At 36.9% G+C, this 21,806-nt stretch overlaps 1 protein-coding gene across 1 annotated transcript in view; it reads right to left on the reverse strand.

Moving 5' to 3' along the window:
* Grid1 (glutamate ionotropic receptor delta type subunit 1) overlaps nt 1-21,806 on the reverse strand; it is a 719,003-nt gene that overhangs the window by 104,168 nt on the left and 593,029 nt on the right. The window contains exons 9-12 of the mRNA XM_028789133.1: nt 17,197-17,298; nt 15,462-15,659; nt 11,214-11,538; nt 9,981-10,119 (exon numbers count right to left, since the gene is read on the reverse strand). Coding sequence (XP_028644966.1) covers nt 9,981-10,119; nt 11,214-11,538; nt 15,462-15,659; nt 17,197-17,298 — 764 coding nt within the window. The remainder of the gene's footprint in view (nt 1-9,980; nt 10,120-11,213; nt 11,539-15,461; nt 15,660-17,196; nt 17,299-21,806) is intronic.

A 21,806-nucleotide genomic window follows, 5' to 3' on the forward strand; every position in this document is an offset into this window, starting at 1 on the left:
TTAATGTGGGATACTGCTAACCTAGGACTTTCAGACAAGCATTCCAGAATACAGACATAGATTTAAAAAAAAAAGTGGCTGGGATGTGCAACTCCTTTCCAAGATCAAATTTTCTAATGAGTCTGTTGTAATTATAATAATATGTAAGTTGACATGAGGATGGAAATCACATAAATTTGACATTTTTGTAGTGAACCAAAAGTAAGCTATGTCCTTTCAATGGAAGGAACTTACCCTACTGCAAATGAATCGAAAAAAATTGCTAAAAGTAGCCAAGTGCATCCTTGTTCCTTAGAAGATCTTCTATTAGATAACAGTTTTACGTGCACATTTAAAGGAATTTATAAATTCCTAATACTAGGATAGTAATTATGAGCATTTGCATAGAAAGACAGGATATAAGGGCTCAACAGTTGTATGCTAGAATGAAATCGGATAGATTGAAGGTTAGTTTGATTAATAAGAATATTGTTAATAGAGACAAGACAGAGAACTGTCATCTGTTCCTCCAGCTGACTACTGGAATAACCAGGCAATGCTTTAAACTTCAGGAAATCATATACCATGTACAAGTGGCGATGTTACCCACTTATCAGAAACTGAGAAATTTCCACAAGACAGAAATTAATGAGAGGCTATCTAACTTTGAAAATACATCATTACAGTGGATTTCCTTTTATACATACAGAGACAGATTTAAAGTGGAACAATAGAAAGCCCCTGGGTTCCACAGAGATCTACAGGGCACCGTGTGTAGAAACTTGATTCATAGGAAGTTGGTGCTGACAAATAGTAATTTGTCAGTAAAATGTAGAAAATAGTAATAGCAAGGAGGAAGTTTAGAAAAGCCACACGGTGACTTTTCTAACTATTACAGGAGCTGCTACAAGTATGGGAGGCAAAAAACTCCAAAGTAAAACTTTTATAGAAAATCACTGAACCAGCTACAGGCATGTAGATCATAGTTTACACCTCTTTACCTGAATTAAAAAATCTCCCCAAAAGACTAGAATGTAAGATGCAAAGTGCAACCATGTATACTACTAAAAAAGAATCCAACGATAACCTTAATTGCCCTTTATGGAAAGAGTTCTTAACAGGAAAGGACATCAAACAGCAAAGACAACCAGAAAAGCACAAGAAAGATTTCAATGGGAAAAATAAAAAATCCAATATGCTTTCATAATATTGCACAGTGTTGAAGAGCACACGCAGGATAAAATGAAATTTTAAAAAATATAAATTTATTTACATATAGAAAGGGCTCTTCATAGCCCTTCATAGCCAAAACTTGAGAATGGAATCCATAAACCTGTGCCTAAGAATAAAAGAGGCACCACAAAAATGGAGGAAAACAAGAAGAGGAAACAGCAAAATATGTAAATAGAACTTATCCAGTCAGAAAAATGGAAGTCTCCCCCAGAAATTAACAGAATTGGAAGAATAGAAAGTTGTCCAGGAAAGTGCAAGAGATATGAGGACTCACATCAAGAGCTAATAATTCTATAAAGGCATCCTATGAAAAAGTTAATAAGTACTTAGAAAAGTTACTTACATGAAATATGGGGTTCTGAAGAAAAGATTCACAAATTCAGAATTCTCATTCTGGGTAAGTGAATGAGGACTTGGACAATGGTTCAAAAATTGAATAAATAAATAGGGAGAAGGTAGGAGGTAAATCACATCTATACTAGTGTATAGTTATTATGCCATTAATATAAGGCTGCTATCAATGCAAATTAGACTGATATAAATTAGATGTTAATTATAATGCCTATGGCAAACACTTAGAATATAATATAAATATGTATAATAACTTACATTCAAAGAATACAATGGATATAAATAAATAAAGACATTAAAGTAAGAAACCAAAGTATATTTAACAGAAAAGAAGACACTAATGGTGAAAACAAAGATGGTATAAGACATGTAGAAACTAAATAGCAAAATGATTAAAATCTCTCCATATCAATATTTATATTAAATATAAATGGATTAAATGTTTTAATTAAAGTAATGTTAATAAAATGATTTTTATATTACCCAACAACATACTATGTATAAGTAATTCACTATACATTCAAAAAAAAGATAAGTAAAAATATAGCATAAAGGTACCCTATGAAAATTTTAAACAAAAGAGAAGAAGGATATCTGTATGTATTTCAGAAAAAAAGTTATATTAAATCAAAAATTATCACAAGGGATGAGAAAAAATAATATGATAAAAAATCAGTTCATTAAGAGTATGTAACATGGGCACAATACTTTAATACCTATGTGTAATAAGCATCTATGAACAAAACTGAAGAAATAAATAACAATTTTAGGAAAGTAGAAATATTTGTCACCAAGCTCCCATAATGTACAGATTATTTAGACAGAAAGTCAATTAATCAAAAACAGGCTAAAATAACTTTATAGACAAAATGGCCTAAAAGAAAAAAATCAATCCAGTGGCAACACAAGGCACATTTTATCAAACCATATGCAAAATTCTCCAATATTAATTATATGTTAGAGCCCATTTAAAGCTTAAGAAATTTAAGAAAACTAAAATCTTATAAACCACAAGGCTATTAAGCCAGAAACCAATAACAAGAGTAATTCATTAAATATGGAAATTAAATATCAACACCTCAGCAGTCAGTGTGTTAAAGATGAAATCATGTTTCAGAGTTCTCTCCCACAGCCTTAAGGGCTTTCTTGAAGGTCATAGCATTTACCATTTTTGCTAAGGGCATAGACATACCCTTGCCACCTGGACTCCTGCTGTCTCTGATTATTGTGGAGTCACTAACCTTAACAGAGAGGACACTCCCCAATAACCTTGGCAGAAAGAATATTTCCCAATAACATTGCCATGAAAGTATCTGATAACCTTGAAGGAGAATATTTCTCAAAAGAGAAGCATGAAGTTATATACATATACATATATACATGTACACATATACGTATACATATATGTGTGTGTAAGTATGTGTGTGTGTAAGTGTGTGAGTGTAAGTGTGTGTGTGTGTGTGTGTGTGTGTGTGTGTGAGTATACAAGACTGGAACAATAGCAATAGCAATGGACATGCTAAAGTGGGAGGAGGAAACTTTTACAGGCTCTTACTCCTAGAGAAAGAACTATAGGCAAATAGTGACTACTTAGAGAAGCATAAGCTTCTCCAAGGGATGAGTCCCCTTATTGGTTGCCCAATATATAGTAGTCAGTCCTAAAACCATACACACAAGCAAGAAAATGGATTAGAAGGATATATATATATATATATATATATATATATATATATATATAGTTTCAAAGAAAGCTAACTGGAAGGAGCTAGAGAGAGGAAAGAAGGGAAAGTGTTCAATATATTTCAATTAAAGACAGAATCTTAAAAATCATTTTAAAATTGTATAAAACAAATTTGATTAATGAAAAGAACAAAATAAGCTCAAAATTAAAGAAGAAAATAAAAAGAAATGAAAACCAGTTGAAAATGAAATTTTAGCTATAAATAGAAGGCTCAGATAATATTTTAAGGGAAAATAAAAATACTTATACTCCAAAAATACAAATATCATAAAAGATGAAGAACAATCTCCTACATCCAAATATTAAGCTGGAAGAAATGGATAAAAGATGCAACATGCTAATAGTAAAAGATGAAGAACTACAAAGTATAAACAATAGAAAGATCAGTAAATCTTTTAATTCAGGTTTCATTGCTGTGAAAAGACGCCATGGCCAAGGCAACTCTTATAAGTACAACATTTAATTGGAGCTGGCTTAAAGGTTCAGAGGTTTGGCCCGTTATCCTCAAGGTGGAAGAATGGCAATGTCCAGACAGGCATCGTGCAGGTAGAGTGAGAATTCTATATCTTCATCTGGAGGCTGCTAGGAGAAGACTGGCTTCCAGGCAGCCAGGACAAGAGTCTTAAAGCCCATGCCGACAGTGACACAACTGCTCCAACAAGGCCACACCTCTAAATGGTGCCACTCCCTAGGCCAAGCATATACAAACCATCAAAATAAAAAGCCCTACAAACAAAAAAAAAAAAATTCTAGGACCTGATAGCTTCACATCTGAAGTATACAATATATTTAAAGAGAAATGAATCCAAATCCTTCCTAGACCCTTCTAAAATATTAAACAGGGTGGAATACATCCAAATTCACTGTATAAGGCCACCATTACCTCAGTATGAAAGCAAAAGAAAAACAAAACAAAACTCTATAATGAAAGGCTGATATCCATAAATCCTTGACAGAATGGCAACAAACTGAATTTTAACAACACATTAAAATATCCAGATTTTGTAAATCTAGTGAACCTTACCACTAGGATCCAAGACTGGTCCAGGCCAGGCACTCAATAAATGGGAAATACCATATTAACATAATGGAGAACAATAGTATATGTTCTCCTTGACAGATGTCAAATATCATTTGACAAAACCCAACATACCTTCATGGTAAAATCATCTCAACAAGTTAGAAAAAACGTCATTGCTTTTGAGACCCTTTCCCACCTACTGTGTTGTTTTGTCTACCTTAGTATGTGGGAGGGTGCCTTGTCTTACTGTAACTTGATAGGCTAGGTTGACCTCCATGGGAGGCCTGCCCTTTTCTGAAGGGAAATGAAGAAAGAGTGGATGAGGCATGGAGGCTGTGAGGGTAGGAGGGAAATGAAACTCTGTTTAGGATGTAATATATGAGAGAAGAATTTTTTTAAGTTATGCAACTGTCTTATATCTCAGGAAATAACATGGTTTATATAATGCATTAATAACATGGTACCTTATTACATATAAAAAGTATGTTATAAGTTTGTATTGTATAAAACTAACCTACAATTCTGAAAGATAATATAAATACATTTTATATGGTTATGTGCAACTCATGACAGTATAAATACTCCCTTTGACTAAGAATATGGAATAACTTTGAACTTTCATCACAAACAAAAAAAAATTCTTAGGTATAAATTTAGCTAAAGATACAATAAATTCCGAAATCTAGAAAAGATGAAAATCTATCCTGTGTTCGTTGGTTGAAACAATCAATACCACAAAAATAACCATATTAAAATATGAAATAATCAATACCATTAAAATAACCATAGTAGGGCTGGAGAGATGGCTCAGAGGTTAAGAGCACTGACTGCTCTTCCAAAGATCCTGAGTTCAGTTCCCAGCAACCACATGGTGGCTCACAACCAACTGTAATGGGATCCGATGTCCTCTCTGACCTGCAGGGATACATGCAAGCAGAATATTGTATATATAATAAATAAATCTTAAAAATAATAACCATAGTAAAATACATTGATGGATACCAACAGAGAGGCACTTAGGAATAACCTAGATCTGTGTCCCTAGGTCATCACATGATACGTGAACCAAGGTTACTCAAATTTGGCTCTAGAATAAATTAGTCTTATTTCCCTCTTTAAAAAAAATAACCATACTGCTGAATGATGTGTGAAGCAAAAGCAACCCTATCAAAAGTCAAAAGCCATTTTTCATAGAAATAGAAAAAAATGACCCTGGATATTCTGTCCATCAAGGGAAACTTCTGAATACCCAAACAATCTTGAGGAATGCAAATACATGAGTGCATCAAATTACCTTTTATGTCAGAGAAATCCACAAAACTAGAGTAAACTTAAGCAGTGTAATATGGGAGAAAAAAAACAGATACAGACAGATGAATATAAGAGACAGAGAACATGGAAATAATCCTGTGTGGTCATAGGTAACAAATCTTGAGCCAAGATGCTAAGAGTACATACTAGAGAAAGCCAACTTTTCAATAGTTTACATTGGGAAATTGGATATTCCATATGCAAAGAAGAAAGGCACTTCATATCATTTGTAAATCTTAGCTGAAAACAAATGAAGTCTCAACCATGAGATCTGAAAATATAAAACTTCCCAAAGAAACTGGGGAAAACTTTTTGGTATTTAACTGGGCAATGATTCTAGTTATTTTTTTTTTATTTTGATGATCCCAAAAGTAAAATCAACAACAGTAAATATATGCATATAAAGTTATAACAATCTAAAAATCTTTACCACAGAAAACAATCTACAGAAAAAATTAAAAAGCCTGTAGAGTGATACAAAATATCTAAAAACCATGGATCTGGTTATATGTTAAGCTACATAAATAAAAAAACTACTCCACAGCAAGAAAACAAATAGCTGGATTTATGCACAATCCAAGGACCTTTGCATGATGACACAGATCCTTAATCCCAGCATTCATTTGTCTCAAACAAAAGGATGGCAAACTTGAGGCCAATCTGGGCTAAAAAGCAACACCTAACATCAAAATCAATAAGATGTGTGAGTGACCTGAATAGATGATTTTCCAAACATACATTGGCCATATGTATATGATAAGTAAATGTTCAATAGTATTCATTTTCAAATGAATGAAAATCAAAATATGTCGATTACAATGGCTATTTGTACATTGTTAATAAGAATATAAATTACTATAAAAAATATAGAAGAATGCAGAGATTCCTTGTAAAGGACATCTAGAAATTCTATATGATCTGGTAACCCAACATCTCAGTTTATGGCTAAAGGAAATGAGTTTACTGTCTTGAAGAGAAATTGCTGTTTCTATGTCTATTGCAACATCTTTCACTATGGCAAAGATAGGAAATCAACCTGAAATGTTCTCTATGGATGGATGGTTAAAGAGACTGTAATACACATGATGATAGACAGGAGAGATAGTGATGTAACTGGCATGTTACTCAGCACTTAAAAAGAAGGAGCCATTATCATTCATAAAAACCTAGAAGTTGTTAAATAAAAAAAACAGGCACATAAAGACAAATATTTCTTCTTGATCCCACTCACAGGCAGAGCCTTCAAATGTCTAACTCCTGAAAGCAGAGAGTGGAACAACGACTGGAAGGGACCAGGTGTAAATCAGAATAGATTTTCATTACAGTGTGATATGTTCTGGAGATCTAATGAATATTGTGATGGCTAAAGCTAATGACACTAGATTTTATACTCGAAACTGCTTGGATTTCAACACATATCCACATGGTAATCATGAGAACTGACAAGTGTGGATATGTTGTTTAGCTTTGATATAGCCATAGATCATAGGGTCAGTGGGAAGAATAGCCTTTCACCTTGGAAGTACTGATAGCTTTACATTTACATAGTGTTTCTGCCAGATAAGGTTTGGCTGGTAACCAGTTCTATGCAAAGGATTAATCCTCTCCAAATGAATGTTAAAATTGTTTATTTCAATAACGTTAAAACTTTCTTTTCAGAAAAGAAAATACATTCATGTAGTTTGAATTAAAAAAAAAAGACTGTTCAATGAAGACTCCCAATCTGTTGCCCAGCCACTGAGCCCACATCTGGTAGTAGTGAGTGATTCTATTTTAAAACATTAAGATACAAAGCCTACAAATCTTTAGTTCTAAATTTGGTAGCACAGCTTCCCATGTTGCCTCTTGTCTTGGTGGCCGGTCTCAGTCTGGGTAATCACACCATTCACATTAGGAAGGAGAGTCCTGTTGAGAGCCTCCACTCCCACCTTCATACTGGTACCTGTAGTGTTTGGCCTCAACTCTCCCCAAAACACTTTTAGTATATTGATTTTTAAGCTATTGTCCCTGTAGGGGCAGAGGCAGGTCTCCTGCCTGGTGTTGTATCTAAATTTTTCTCAACAGTACAGAGTCCAAACTACTCAATAAATAATTCTTGGAAAAGTAAATAAACAAAAAGCCCACTTCAACCAAATCTTCAATCCAAATACAGAAACTCATAAAAAACTGGTTATGCACCAAAATAGGAAACATAAGACTGTAAAAGTTTTAGGAAGGAGACAATTTCAAGGCCTTAGGCCAGGGATGATGTGACGTCAAGCATATGACCAACTCAGGAAAGCACACTGTTTACATTAAACGTCATCAAACTTAACAGCTTTGCTCGGTAACCAAGCTAAAAGGTTTAAAAGGCAAGCTACAGAGTGGAATAAAATGGCTGCAAATTGTATATCAGTGAAGAAGTACATTAATAAAGTATGTAAAAATATATACATAGAAAACACCCAATGGAGCCTCAAAAGTCAATGGCAGGATTTAAACAGTCCAACTAGAATAGAAGTAAAATTCAAAAACTGATATTTTACTGACAAGGATGTATTAAATAAATATGTATATTAAAAAGTATTCATGGCTGCTCATTAGGAAAATGTAAATTTAACCCACAATGAGACATCACACTGAGACACATCAGAATGGAGAGATAAGAGATGGAAACAACACCAACCACCAATGGAGTTCCTTATAAACTTCATCAATTGCCATACAACCTGGCAATTGCACTCTTACATCACAACCACATGTAAATAAATGCTTATGTTCACACAAAAACCTACAGAAATGTTCACAGTAGCGTTATTCATAATTGCCAGGAACTGGAAACAGCCCTGATATCCTCCAATGGGTGGATGACTAAACTGTACATGGAAAGCACGCATCAGTGAGAAGCAGTGAACTATGATGACACCGCAACCTGAAAGAGTGTGTGAGGCATCGGACTGACTGAAAAAAGACACAGTCAAAGTGCATCATTCCATTTATATACATATTTAACGGAAAATCTAAATAAACCTAGCCAATCTTATCAGTATCAACACCTAATTATAATATAATATTTCAGCTTTGCTCAATGTTGCACTGGGGAAAACTAGGCTGAGCATAGGAGACCTCTTTGTGTTATTTCTTACAACTGCATATGAATCTGTTATCTCAGTAAAAATATCAATTTCATAATGATATCAAATAATATCAAATTGAATCTTGAATCCTCAGGAAGGCATTTGCACTCTTAAATAGGCAGGTTAGAGCAAAAGGAATAGATTGAAACAGAACATTCTATAGATTCGTGGATTTTAAAAAAAAAGCAATATGCTGAAGATGATGTAGTGAACTAAAACAGGAAAGCAGGCGCTTCACAGCAGAGCCCAGGTGACAGGCCATGCTGGAACCACTGTGCTACCCAGCTAGGTTCAGAAAAGACCCAGGCCTGCTCTCTCCTCAGCACCGTAAGCTCTTTATACACGTTTACTTTGCACTTTGGTTCTTTCTTTCAGTGATTTGCACTGCATTTGAGAATCTGATGATGATCAAGACGTTTTCAAAAGTAACTCCATGACATCAAATTTATTCTTTTATTGTAGAATTTTTAAATTTTTTCAAAAATGAAGGAAGAAAGTCATACATGGAATGATAGTTTAATTAAATAAAAAACAGTTCACTCTTGATAAAACTGCTATAATTTTATAATTATATAAGCAAAACTAAAGAATTGGGGTGTGTGTGTATGTGTGTGTGTGTGTGTGTGCATACATGTGTGCGTGCGAGTGTGTGTGTGTGTTCACATGTTCACCTTGGCAGACATATAGAGATCAGAAGACACCTTGAGTGATTTCATTCTTTCCTTCCACATATAAGTGCCATGGATTGAATTTAGGTCAGCCTTGACATTTGCCCTCTTTACCAACTGTGCCATTTCCAGGACCCAATTAACAAGTTTTTAAAAAATAATTTAAAGGTTTTTGAAGATCTGAAAACATATTAGACTTGTGACTTCCATTAATTTTAAATGAATGTTGATAAAATTTTGATTAAATGAGTCTACTTTCTAGTTTAAAGTATCTGAGGAAATTTAATTTGTTAATTTTAGTATTTCAGTTTATTACTTTTATAATTGATGTTTAAATGTTCAGACAAATATAATTTAATTAATGCATGTATGTAATTATGAATAAAATAAAACACAGGATCAGAGCCCATCTATAAAATATCCCCTTCATTCACCTGCAGAGCCTACATCTGGGTCAGTCTCTGCCTGGTGTCTCTCTATGACATAAGGCAGCCTCAACAAGATTACATCCTCTCTGAAGCCTTTCATAGCTGATGGAGATCAAGGAAGTGCAGACTTACCTTATGGGGTTGTCCATCCTGGACACTGTGAGGAAAGCGGCAAGGTTGGCTGTGTAGGAGGAACATACAATGAGAGTGAAGAGCCACCAGCTGCCCATCACAATGCGCATGGCCACAGAGTTCACTGAAGACTCACCACCTGCAGAATACAGAGGGATTAACCTTATATGCCTCTCACCCAGCAAGAGTTGGCCCTCCTTGGCCAAGCTCAAAGACTGCTAGAACATGTTCACAAGACATTGTATTTTTAAGGAAATGTCCTTCAAACCACTAATATTGGGAAAGGCCAGAGGACGATTAAAGGAGCCCCCCCAAGCCCCCCAAAAAGATGGGAATCTAGTGATGAGAAAATTGTCAAAACATCAAGGATATAGTCTTCCAGCCAGAAGATTCTATCTCACTGTGGCAAGAACTTCAAGAGCTGGTGCCTAATATAAGATCTTTGGCAATTTCAAATTCACATAGAGTGCATTGATTCTGTAAATAAAGAACTTCTTCCTACCTGGAGGCCTTTCTGCTTTCTTTTAACCCAGAGAAATAAGATTCCCCATATCACTTTTATTAATATTTGGCCCTCACTGGATGATCTCACACACAACCAGGACTTCCAGAAAGCATTGCATATAGCTTTCACTGAGAAGCTACCTCTTTATGGACATTACTTCTCTTTGAACCCTTAGGTGGCAGTTGAGGAAAGCTCCTCCCTCCCTATTCTCCTTCTATAACTTTGAAAAGCTTTTGCCATGATGCACACAGGGCAGAGATTCGCATGAAGAAATTTGCAATTTGTGATTTCCAGTCATAAGGGCACAATCCTGAAACTCACCACTGGATAGAAGTGCTATCAGGCCCCTGGAAGGTAGGAGGCTTTGTATTTTAAGAACTGCTTACAGATGGCTGCACTGTGTTGATGCTTGATCTGAGTTCCATTTGACAACCTCATGTGCATAGCAATCTCTCTAACATGAGAGGAGGAGAAAAGGCACTGAAGTCCAAAGTTAATTTTATCAAAAATGGAGAATCAGGATTGGAAGTTGAGTTTGGGGGGCTTTATTTAATCTATACCTGGTATTGTTTAGAAAAACGGAGTACAATTTGATACTGGCACTGTCCTGAGATCAAATAAAATTACATTTAAAATGACTTTTGTGGTATGCATCTGAGAATTTTGCCAAACAATGAGCTTTTGCTGGCTCCCAAGTCTATTTAGACGACAGAAAACTAGAATTATACCTTGCTGGACAAAAGCTCCATAGACAATCCAGATGGCACTGTGCAGGGTAGCAGAAGCTGAGGGTCGTGGCTGGGTGGTGCTCTGAGATCTTACAGCCTGTATCCGATTCAACACGAATATGAGCACGCCCACCACAGGAATGGCTGCGGCAATGCAGGCCCATACTGCAAAGTCAAAGGGGGCAAAAAGGGAGAAGATGCTGATTTTCTCTTCAGGCTTCTTGATGAGGATTCCTACTGAGTAGTCCATGTATCGCTTGCTGAAGTCCACAACACTCTCCCTCTCTGGGGTGATGGTAATGGCAGAGATGGCCAAGTCTGCTCTCTGAAAGACAAAGAAGTTCATGAGAGGTGACCTTGAGATCTTTGTTGATTTCCACCCAAGGTCAAGGTCCACCTTCTACCCATTTCAAAGATCTGCTCAGAGGCAATGCATTTGAGAGCTGACCTGAGAGAACTCAGAGAATGAAAGAAAAACCCAACACCACGTTGTCTACTACCTACACTTCATCTTACGGATATCTCTCCCTGGATCTAGAACCGACTTCTGGACCACCTGTTCTTAACCCATGGGTCTCAACCCTTTTGGGGAGTTAAATATCTGATATCCTGCAAATCAGATATTTACATTATGGTTCATAACTAGCTAAATTACAGTTATGAAGTTGCTACAAAATGGTTGGGGGACACCACAACATGAGAAACTGTATTAAAGGGTCACAGTATTAGGAAGGCTGAGAACCACTATTCAAGACAATAAAATTCAATAAAGTACTTTCCCTTTCTATGAATTATAGTTGTTCATTATCTTATCCGTCTACCTACCAAACTCTGTCTCCAATTGTTTCTGGCAGTGTTCCTGTCAAAAGTGTCGTAATACTGAAACTCACCACCAATAGAAGTGTAATCCAAAAGGACATGTGGCCTTCTACTTCCTACCAAGGATAGCCTTCTCCCTTCAAGGTTTATCTGCATCCTCCCTGCCTGGCAAGGGCACAGATACATACTATTTCTCCAGTAAGCTTCTTCAACTTTCATTACTCCGTATCAATTGGCTTTACTTCTAAAAGACTTCAGAAGTTAAATGACTGTACAACTATACTCAATCTCAAAGATATATTCATCTTTGTTGATTTTTAAAGAGTTTTTATTTATTATTTGTGTGTGTATGTATGTGTGTGTGTGTGTCTGTGTCTGTGTCTGTGTATCTGAAGAGACAGACAAAGAAAAGGAGGAGACAGAAAGTGTAATTGCAGGTATATTTGTGGAGGTCAGAGGACAACTTCATTTGTTGGTTCTCTCCTTCTACCTTCACATTGTTTCTAGAAGTTAAATCTTGGCCTTCAGTCTTGAACATCAAGTATTCTTACTTTCTGAACAATCTTGCTGCCTTTCTTGCTTTATGTACATATTTTAAGCTGAGGTAACATCCTTAAAGAATAGAGGGATCACGCATTACTCTTAACTCAAGACCCGAAGACATGTTGGTTAATTCTTCCTAGAATTAGGAAGATTCTCTCTGGACATGCCATAGTATAATCTTAAAATCATCCTTCAAGACTGCATTAAAATGAACTGTTTGGTAAAGGTTAAGAGTTCCATGCTTAGTTCAGTGAATGGGCAGTACATAATGGCACCTATAATCTCCCTTTAAACACAAAGGTGCTGAAAGGTACAGTCAGCATCCTGACCTTGCCTCAAGGAATCTTCAGAAATAGGTATGTTTTAGAATGACCAATTATGACTGCATATCTTAACTAAAAGCTCAAACAGAGAAAATGTACATAGAAGGATTTTATAAGGTTGAATATATTAGTTTGAAGACAGAGATACATCAAGGTCCTAAGTTGAATTCTAACAACCTAAAGTAACATGGGGAAATTGTTGAAGGTACCTATGCCAGAGCATGCTGGATTCTTATCTTCCTTCTCAGGAACCAAAGATCAAGAAATCTCTTTTACAGTTGTAGGAGTTTGCACAATATTTAACATCTGAAAAATAGGGCTCCTGAGAGGTGTAACAGGTAAAGGATCCTATTACCAAGCTGGACAACCTGAGTTTGGTCTATAGGACCCATATGATTGAAGAAAAGAATTGACTCCTGCAAGTTGTCCTCTGGCCTCCATATGAACTCAGTGGTGTGTGTATAATTGTATAAAACACAGTGTGTGTGCACATATACACAGACACACATATACAGACAGTAATAAAGAATAAGGTTCATAAAATATTTAAAGAGCTGTTCAAGAAATTAAATTGGAGCATGGGAGGTTAATAGCATAGGATGGATGGGGAACTTATTTATGGAGCAAGATTCAGAGGAGGCACACTGAAATCAGCTTAAAATACAATTCCTGTGACTTGAAGAAATAGCCCCCACTGATCATGGAGGCTCTGTACTTACAAGTATGAGTTTTATAGGAAGTAGAATTTTTACCTAAAAGTTTCAACTTCTTTCCAAAATATATAAGGATAACTTGTTTTTCCTTTGAGAAGGAACAAAAGTTATTAGGTATCTTGAGGACAAAAAGAAAACGTGTGAAACTTCTCTAAGTGATATAGCCATAGCACTCAACTAAGGAAAAATGAGGAGACAGTTGAAAATAGAAAGTACATACATCCATATATTAATCTGTACAGACCTCTAGGTTTCATGTAGAAACTTGAATGTACATATCAAGGGTAGGTAGACCATACTGACTCAAGATTTCAATATAATAAACAATCAAGAACCCAGGAAATCATATGGAATAAAGTACATGAGGGTTTTTCTGGATGACCAAAAAAGGGTACACAGGGTAGGGAAGGCTACAATGTCAAAGGGGTGCAGAATTATACAAGAAATACACAATAATATCATATAATTATGCCAAGTGGAGCACCACATACCAGGGACCACACATGATGTACCTCCATATATACCCAAAGTACCCCACTGCACAACATATAGAAGTGCTTCTCAATCCATGGGTCGTGAGCCCCACAGGGGTCACATACCAGATAACTATCCTGCATATCAGATATTTACATTAGGGTTTATAACAGTATCAAAATTACAGTTATGAAGTAGCATCAAAATAGTTTTATGGTTGGGGTCAGCAAAACATGAGGAACTATATTAAAAGGACGCCCCACTAGGAGGGTGGAGAGCCACTGCTACAGAAGAAGCAGGGAGACTAAGAGATGAGAGCAAGAATGGAATTAACCATAACTATATATGAGTGACCACAGTGGGATGATGGAAGTGCTTAGAGAACAGATTACGGTGGTGCTTATACAATCTCTGTACAATTCCCAAATATCCTTGAAACTAAGATTTAAACTGGGTAATTTTTATAGTATCTAAATTCTACTGCAATAAAATTTCTTTTCCAATAAAAGATTAATGAAACTGGTAAAGTAATAGGCCTAGTGTCTTCCTACACATGCTTAGAATGTAAGATTCTGTTTCATGAGAAAAAGACACAACATCCTTAAATAATCAAAACAAAAGGTTGTGGTCATGAAGTAGCAGAGAGAGTGGCCTGCAAGATGTTAATATGATACAGGGGAATATTTACACTAAAGGTGACTAGAGGTCGGTGCGACAAGAGACCGTGAGTCCAGGTTTATCCACAGCCATGTCATGATTTTTCAAGGTCAGTGGAAGCAGTAATATGAGAGAGGGGGCCATCATTGTAATAGAGGTCATAAAATAGCAGGAATTAGAGTAGAAGAGGATGAATCAATCACCTTCATGCTGTAAGTTTCAATGAGGAATTAGTTCACAGATAGGAGGAAAGGTGACAATGTGAAATTGTTATGGGAAAGTATGGGGATGTCACACTTTCAGCACACAAGGCCAATATGTGACATGACCTCTCACATCTACACACCCACATTTGCATGGGCACATACTACACTTGTAGTCTGTGAGACATTGAAGAACAAGCACCTAGTAGAACTCCTTGGGGAGGGGATGAGTTTTCCACTTCAGGCCAAGTATGGAAGTGGTTAATAGAAGAGCTAATTACAGAGATGGTTTATTATAGTGGGTAGACCCCATAGGTATGAATAATGTACAAAAAGGAAAAAATTGAGGTTGCCAGAGGATGAGAAAATAAAAGAGCAGAAACAAGCACAGAATGGAAGAGGGAGAGGAAAGGGATGCCTCAGTGTAGTCCCAAGGACTCAAAACATGTAATGAGCCAAATTCAGGTATCTCTTAGAGACAGTGGAATGATTTTTGACCCTGATCCCAAAACTTACCTTGCTAATGAGCTCCCCAATCATCCCGTTCCAGGAGGTATTATGGAGCTGGTGACCATACCTGCCATCAGGGGCCTGGTATATCTCATATTTGAATCCTAGAGCCTTAGCCAGTGCATCCAGCACATCTATGGAGAACCCTTTGTAACGCTTGGGCTGTCCAAGGATATTCTCAGCTACCATCACAAAAGGCTCTTCCTGCAGAAAACAGAATAAACATTCTTCAACCCAACAGGTTCACTGACATATATTCCCAAGATATTGGTACAGAGACCAATCTGATGAACTATAACATTTGAATGTTAGTATTAGAGCTGGGGGCATAGCTCAGTGGAAAAGCAAAGGTATACCAAATGCAAGACCCTAGGTTCCATCTCCAGCATAGACAGTAATGATACCAACAGCAACAATAGTGAAATATTGGTATTTATCCAATTTCTACCCAAAGGCTGAACTCCTCTGCCCTTTTCTAAATGCACTTTGTGGACAGTCAAGGTACAGTGCACAGGAGCAATGTTCCAGTCAACAGGTCAGCATGGGGCAGTGGAGATTTAATTGTCCTGTGTATATCTTCCTAGCCTCTATCCTAACCCTCAGACCCCACAGTAAAATGGTGTATATCCTTTCCTTCTTCTATAGAACTCATACTGACATAGGACTCTGTCCTTAGTATATACCATTATTCTAGGGGAGCCACAGAAGAATTGTAACTCTTTTTATGTAGAATAATGCATGGTCATAAACCTATGTGGTATTAGAAGGAAAGAAGACATCATTTCATCTATCAGGTTGTACTAGAAAATAAGTGCCCATTAACAGGTCAAAACTACACCATAAGTCAAAGGATAGGAAAGGATTAAACCCTCAGATCATGAATCCAAAACCATGCAGAGTTCATACCTGCAGACTATATGCTATGTTCTGGGAGGTAGGTGACCATCTATAAAACATTTCTGCCATTCATCCCTACTATTTCTTCTTGTGTAAAACTGAACATAAGGTGTTGAGGGAAAAGAGTCCCAGGGGGTGCATCTAATGGAGTTACTGTAGTTAAAAGAAACAGAATGCAAGGCTCACTCATGGTATATACGTAGGGAATGCAAACATGCTACATGAGAAGGTTTGTGAGTTTCTTTGTGGGAAGCAAAGAGTTGAGTTATGATTGGCCTACCCAAAAAAATGAGAAAAAGGTTTTCTAAAAGAAAAAAGTAAATTAAAAGGAAATATGTGTCTGACAATTGTATGTCTATGATTCTAGAAAATCTATGTAGAAAAAGTATACCTAATGAACATTTATTCATTGCAAATTTATTATCATTTTTGCCCTCAGCAGTGTTGTACACCAGGAAAACGTCTTCCCCTGACCATCTTTCTGGGGAGCCTGGCTACCCACACTGCTCTCCTAAGGAGTAGCATGAGGTCAAGACCCAGACCACATTTCTAAAATTTCTTGGGACCCCAGCAACATGAGTGGTTTTTCTACAGCATACCCTGGAAATTCCAGAATTTGGAATTTCTTGGGGAGACTCTTCCATCTCACTCTACATTAGATTAACCATATCATTATATGAATGACAAGACTCCTGGATCAAGTGGATCCTCAACATCCCCTTCTTAACCCTGCATTAACCAAAGAGACTTTAATATGCCCTCCTCAAGACTGCATTAACCATAGAGTAGCCTCTGACTTAGAGACCTGGAGAACAAAGTTCCCAGGACATCCCCATGATCCTACCAAGACAGTCACCACTTTGAGAGTCAGTCCTTGGAGGCGGCTGCCCATGGGCCTCTCCTGCAGACTGCCATTCAAGCCTTTCTCCGAGTCCCAGGTCGCCAGCTGTGGAGGAAAAACAGAAGAGTACAGGATGGAAGACTTGTAAACACCTTAGGGGCTCTTCCCAAACCGGGTTCTTAAATCAGACAGGTAGACAGCAACAGCTGGACTTCTTAGAGACCCAGAGGGATCTCAAAACCATAAAAAGGAAAGAAATACATCAAGCACAGAGTTTCCTTCTCCTGTTGTCTCATCTGAAGCCCTAGAGCTTCAAAATCCCTAAAACAAAGTCAATTGGTAGTATTTGGCCTCTGGAATGAATGTTTATATCTAATTTTATTCTGTCCTCCATGAAAACAATGCCACGGCATTCCCCCAAAATGTGTCCTCTTCCCTAACTGTTCCTTTAACTTTCTATCCAATGACACCACAATGAGTTAAACTGAGAATAATAATTCAATTAACAATACCACAAACATATAGCTTGCCAAGCATCCTGGGGCCTATGATACCCAGGGCTAAATTTTCTCTGCGTATTTTTGCTGTAGTACGAGCTCTATAACTTTTAATGATATGTAGGTAGAAGTTAGTAGCCAAGTGCATGTGCTTGGTATCTGCCAAAATCTTTATGAGGCCTGAGGCTATATCTAATAGTCTGTTGTATCTCTGATGCATATTCTAAGAATATGAAGAGGACTCTGGCTTTGGAACAATATCGATGACAAAGGTGTTCGAGTCACTGTTTCTTCCTGCAGTGCTACATGGTCTCAGTAATAATAATCAGACCCTTGTGATGTCAATAATTCCCAATTATTAATTGAAGAGATTCAATATATAGAGACAATAGCTCCTTTCTGAGCCAACTAAATAAAAACCTTGAGGTCTGGTTATAGGGAATATTAATGCATCTTGACGTACTAGTAGAGCTGCATATTGGGCTCTTCTGGGGGGACTTTTTTTGAACACATCTTGCTCCATCCGTGGAGATTCTGATTTAATGGCTGGTAGTAGACAATATATGGATATGTTAGTTCTCCAGTTGATTCTATCATTCAGTCAGGACTGGGAATCACTGGTATTAATTAAGCTGGTAGTTCTCAAACTACAGATATGTGGAAGTCACATGGCTTTTCCATGTAGTTTCTGATGAGATTATTCATGTCTAACAAGCTCCCAAGCACTGCTGCTGCTGTTGCTCCATTGACCACCATTTATATAGCAAGGGGCTAATGCATAAAACAGCTCTATGCAATGCACACTCTCCATTAGGGAAGAAACTCAAGATACCTATTTAACCCCAAGTTTATTCATCTGGACATGTACCATGGGGTCCTAAAAGAGCTGTCAAAGCTGCACTTAGGATACATCTACTCGCCCAGCACTCCCTGGATTTCTGACACTCAGTCCAAAGAAGCTACTGTCCTGGAAGTTGAGAAAACACTCCACCTGAGAGATATTATAACTCTAATACCAAATACAAAACCATCAGAACGAGATTATAGAATCTCATATCCAGCCTAAAAGAAGCCTGGCATTTCTTACTATCACTTTGGACCCAATATCTACTAATATACACTCCATCTTAAATAATAGGATGTTTGCCAGTAGAGACTAAATAATTTAATGTAAAGCATGATGACATAGTCTAAAGAGCCCACACTACTACTAACTAATTTGTAGCACACTGGAGTGAAAGCAAATTGAGATTCCCTAGAATTCTAATCAAAGACATCCAGGATGTTGTTAATGGTATCATTCTCTGAGAACTGAAACAAGAAAAAACAATGTGGCCATTCCCCAATGTGGTTCCAAGAAATAACACCCAGATTCTGGATTCATGAAGCTGATTAAAAATTAAGGCCAGGGCTGAAGACATGGCTTAGCAGTTAAGAGCACTTGCTGCTCTTGCAGAGAACCTAGATCCAGTTCCCAGAACCCTCAAGACAGCTCATAACTGCCTATAAATCCAGTTACAGGAGATCCAATGTCCTTACCAGGCCTCACAAGTACTAAATGCATGTGATACATTTACACACATGTAGACAAAACACTTGAATACATCAAAGAAAAGTAAATACAATCTTTAAAATAAAATAAAATGCTTATCAGAGACAAAAGGAAACACCCAGTCAAGGGTTTAGTCCCCTGTTCCCTTTGTATAATATAGAATGGATTTAAGGGCCAAGAATAGGTTGCATTTTGGCTATGTACATCTGCTTCTCCATCTGAATCCCATAACTGTTTAGCTGACACGGAACTACTGATCCCTGACTTGTGGTCCCTACTTCTGAGTGTGGGTAGTATTTGGAGGTGTCCTTTACCATCAGAATAGTAAAGGCATTCATCATTATGATGAAGGCAAACCTGACATAAGAATGTTTCAACTGAATATTCTATCTTATGTTATGATTGGATTTCTACAGCTGCTGCCAAGCATCCTTGGCATAGGGAAAAGGAATCTTAACATTTTGATACCGTCTTGAATGAGCACCTAGTACAGTGCTTTGCCTAGCCTTCATCATCCAGGCTGTATCTGTATTGGGATTATATTTGGGCACAAGAATTGAGAGTAAAGGTAAAAAGGGAGCATGAAATAAAACCCTTGCTTGCTTAGGTTTTAGCTTGCTTGCAATACAAGAGCTCTGTCTTTTAATACCTATCCAGGTATGCTTTGTTTCTACCCACTACTAAGCTCCAGGCAACACTACTCTGCCTAAAACCATTTCAACAGTTTCCTTATTAGTCTCAGTACTATCAACTTTCCTTTAATCCATCCTCTGTGTGTTGGAAGATATCTTTCAAATAAGTTAACCATGCCTGGAGAGATGCCTTAGTGGTTAAGACCTCTTATTGCTCTTGCAAGAAACCTGGATTTTCAACACCCTCAAGGTAGTCACAACCATCCTTAACTCCACTTTCAGCAGATCCAATTTCCTTTTCCACCTTTCATGGGCACGAAGCATGTATACTGTGCATAAACAAACAAACAGGTAAAATCCTTACATACATAAAATATGTCTTTAAATTTTTCAAAACAAGTAAGTCAAAACACAAAGTATGTAAATGATCATTTTCTAATTATACCTCATTTCCTACAGAGTAGCTCCAAATATTCCTAAGTCTGACCTAAAAGATCTGCTTTCCCAACCGCAAGTCCACTCTGACTTCCAGCCCAGTCAGTTTAGATAGCCATGTATATCCCAACCCCAGGAATCCTAGCCTTCCCATGCTCATAATGTACCTCCTAAACCTTATATTTCTTTCTGCCCAGGATGTTCTTTGTCTTTTTCTGGGTCTGATAAACTAACTTGTTTTTTAAAAATACTTTCACTTTAGAATGGTTTTAGAATAACAGAAAAGCAGTAGATGTCTCATTGATCATTCTCAGCTCCCATCTTCCCCTGATGTTAGGATACAAACATATCAAGCATTAACATACATTGATATGTTACATTCATCATAGATAATTAATGTATCTCATGGCCTCCAGGATTTATGCAAAGTCACACTACACATGGTCTCCAGAGCCTTATACTCAAGATAAATCTCTAGGGAAGCTATAGGACCTGATTGCCTGTTCTACTCTCTGGGATCATACACAAAAGCTAGCCTTGCTCATCCCCACAATTTGGTTCAGTCTTGTCTCTGACACCACTGTGGTCTCCTCTCCATAACAGGCTGCTGTAACTGGCAAAGATTTGGAGAAGATGGGGACCTGAAGGTGTGGGTAGCAGAAGATATTATGAATGAGCCATGTATTGTAGCTGGTCTTGCCATTACCCGGATGAGCTCTGAGCATTTGAGACACAAAAGGTTGCCAATAAATATTTGTTGAGCATATTCAGTCAGATTCTATTTTCTTATTTGTAAAATAGAATGTATTTATATTTCCTGCCTGCCAACTTGAGAGGTTGGTAAAGGAATAAAATAATTTTGAAATAACCTATCATAAAACAGCTTAATTAAGAATCACAAATAATATACAAACCACTTGTACTATATAACATGAATTATATGTAAAGAAAAAGTATCAATAAAAATGAAACAACGTATGTTAAAACATGTATGTATATGTATTGCATATAGGCGGAGTAATAGCAAACAGCCATTATTACCTGCTTATTGCTCATCTTCTTTAATAGGATTTTTACTACTTTAACAGGGAGGAAAATGGAGTTTTAAATAAACAATAACTAGCATAATGATTACACAAATTGCTATCAATGGTTTTTCTCTGGCTGAAAACTGAAAGCCAGAAGTGTGTCTAGAGTCTTATGTCATTAAGTTAAGACTCTTCTAAAACAAATAACCAAATAAGTCTATATTCTGTCTGCAAATAACTATGGGGCAGGGTCCCTCATCTCCCAAAGGAAGCATAATTGACCACTGTCTCACGCCCTAAGGCTCCAAGCTAGAGTGATCTGGTGGATCTTGGTGGCTCTGAAGACAGAGAAGTACCCACAGGTGAAGCCCAGATTCATGAAAACAGGAAATCTTTCTCTATTAAGAAAGTGGGATGACATCAAACATTTTTGCTAATATTCAGTCAAATCTAATGGAAGAACATTTAA

This window comes from Grammomys surdaster, unplaced genomic scaffold (genome assembly GCF_004785775.1).
Source record: "Grammomys surdaster isolate TR1022 unplaced genomic scaffold, NIH_TR_1.0 125789, whole genome shotgun sequence".
Classification (NCBI taxonomy): domain Eukaryota; kingdom Metazoa; phylum Chordata; class Mammalia; order Rodentia; family Muridae; genus Grammomys; species Grammomys surdaster.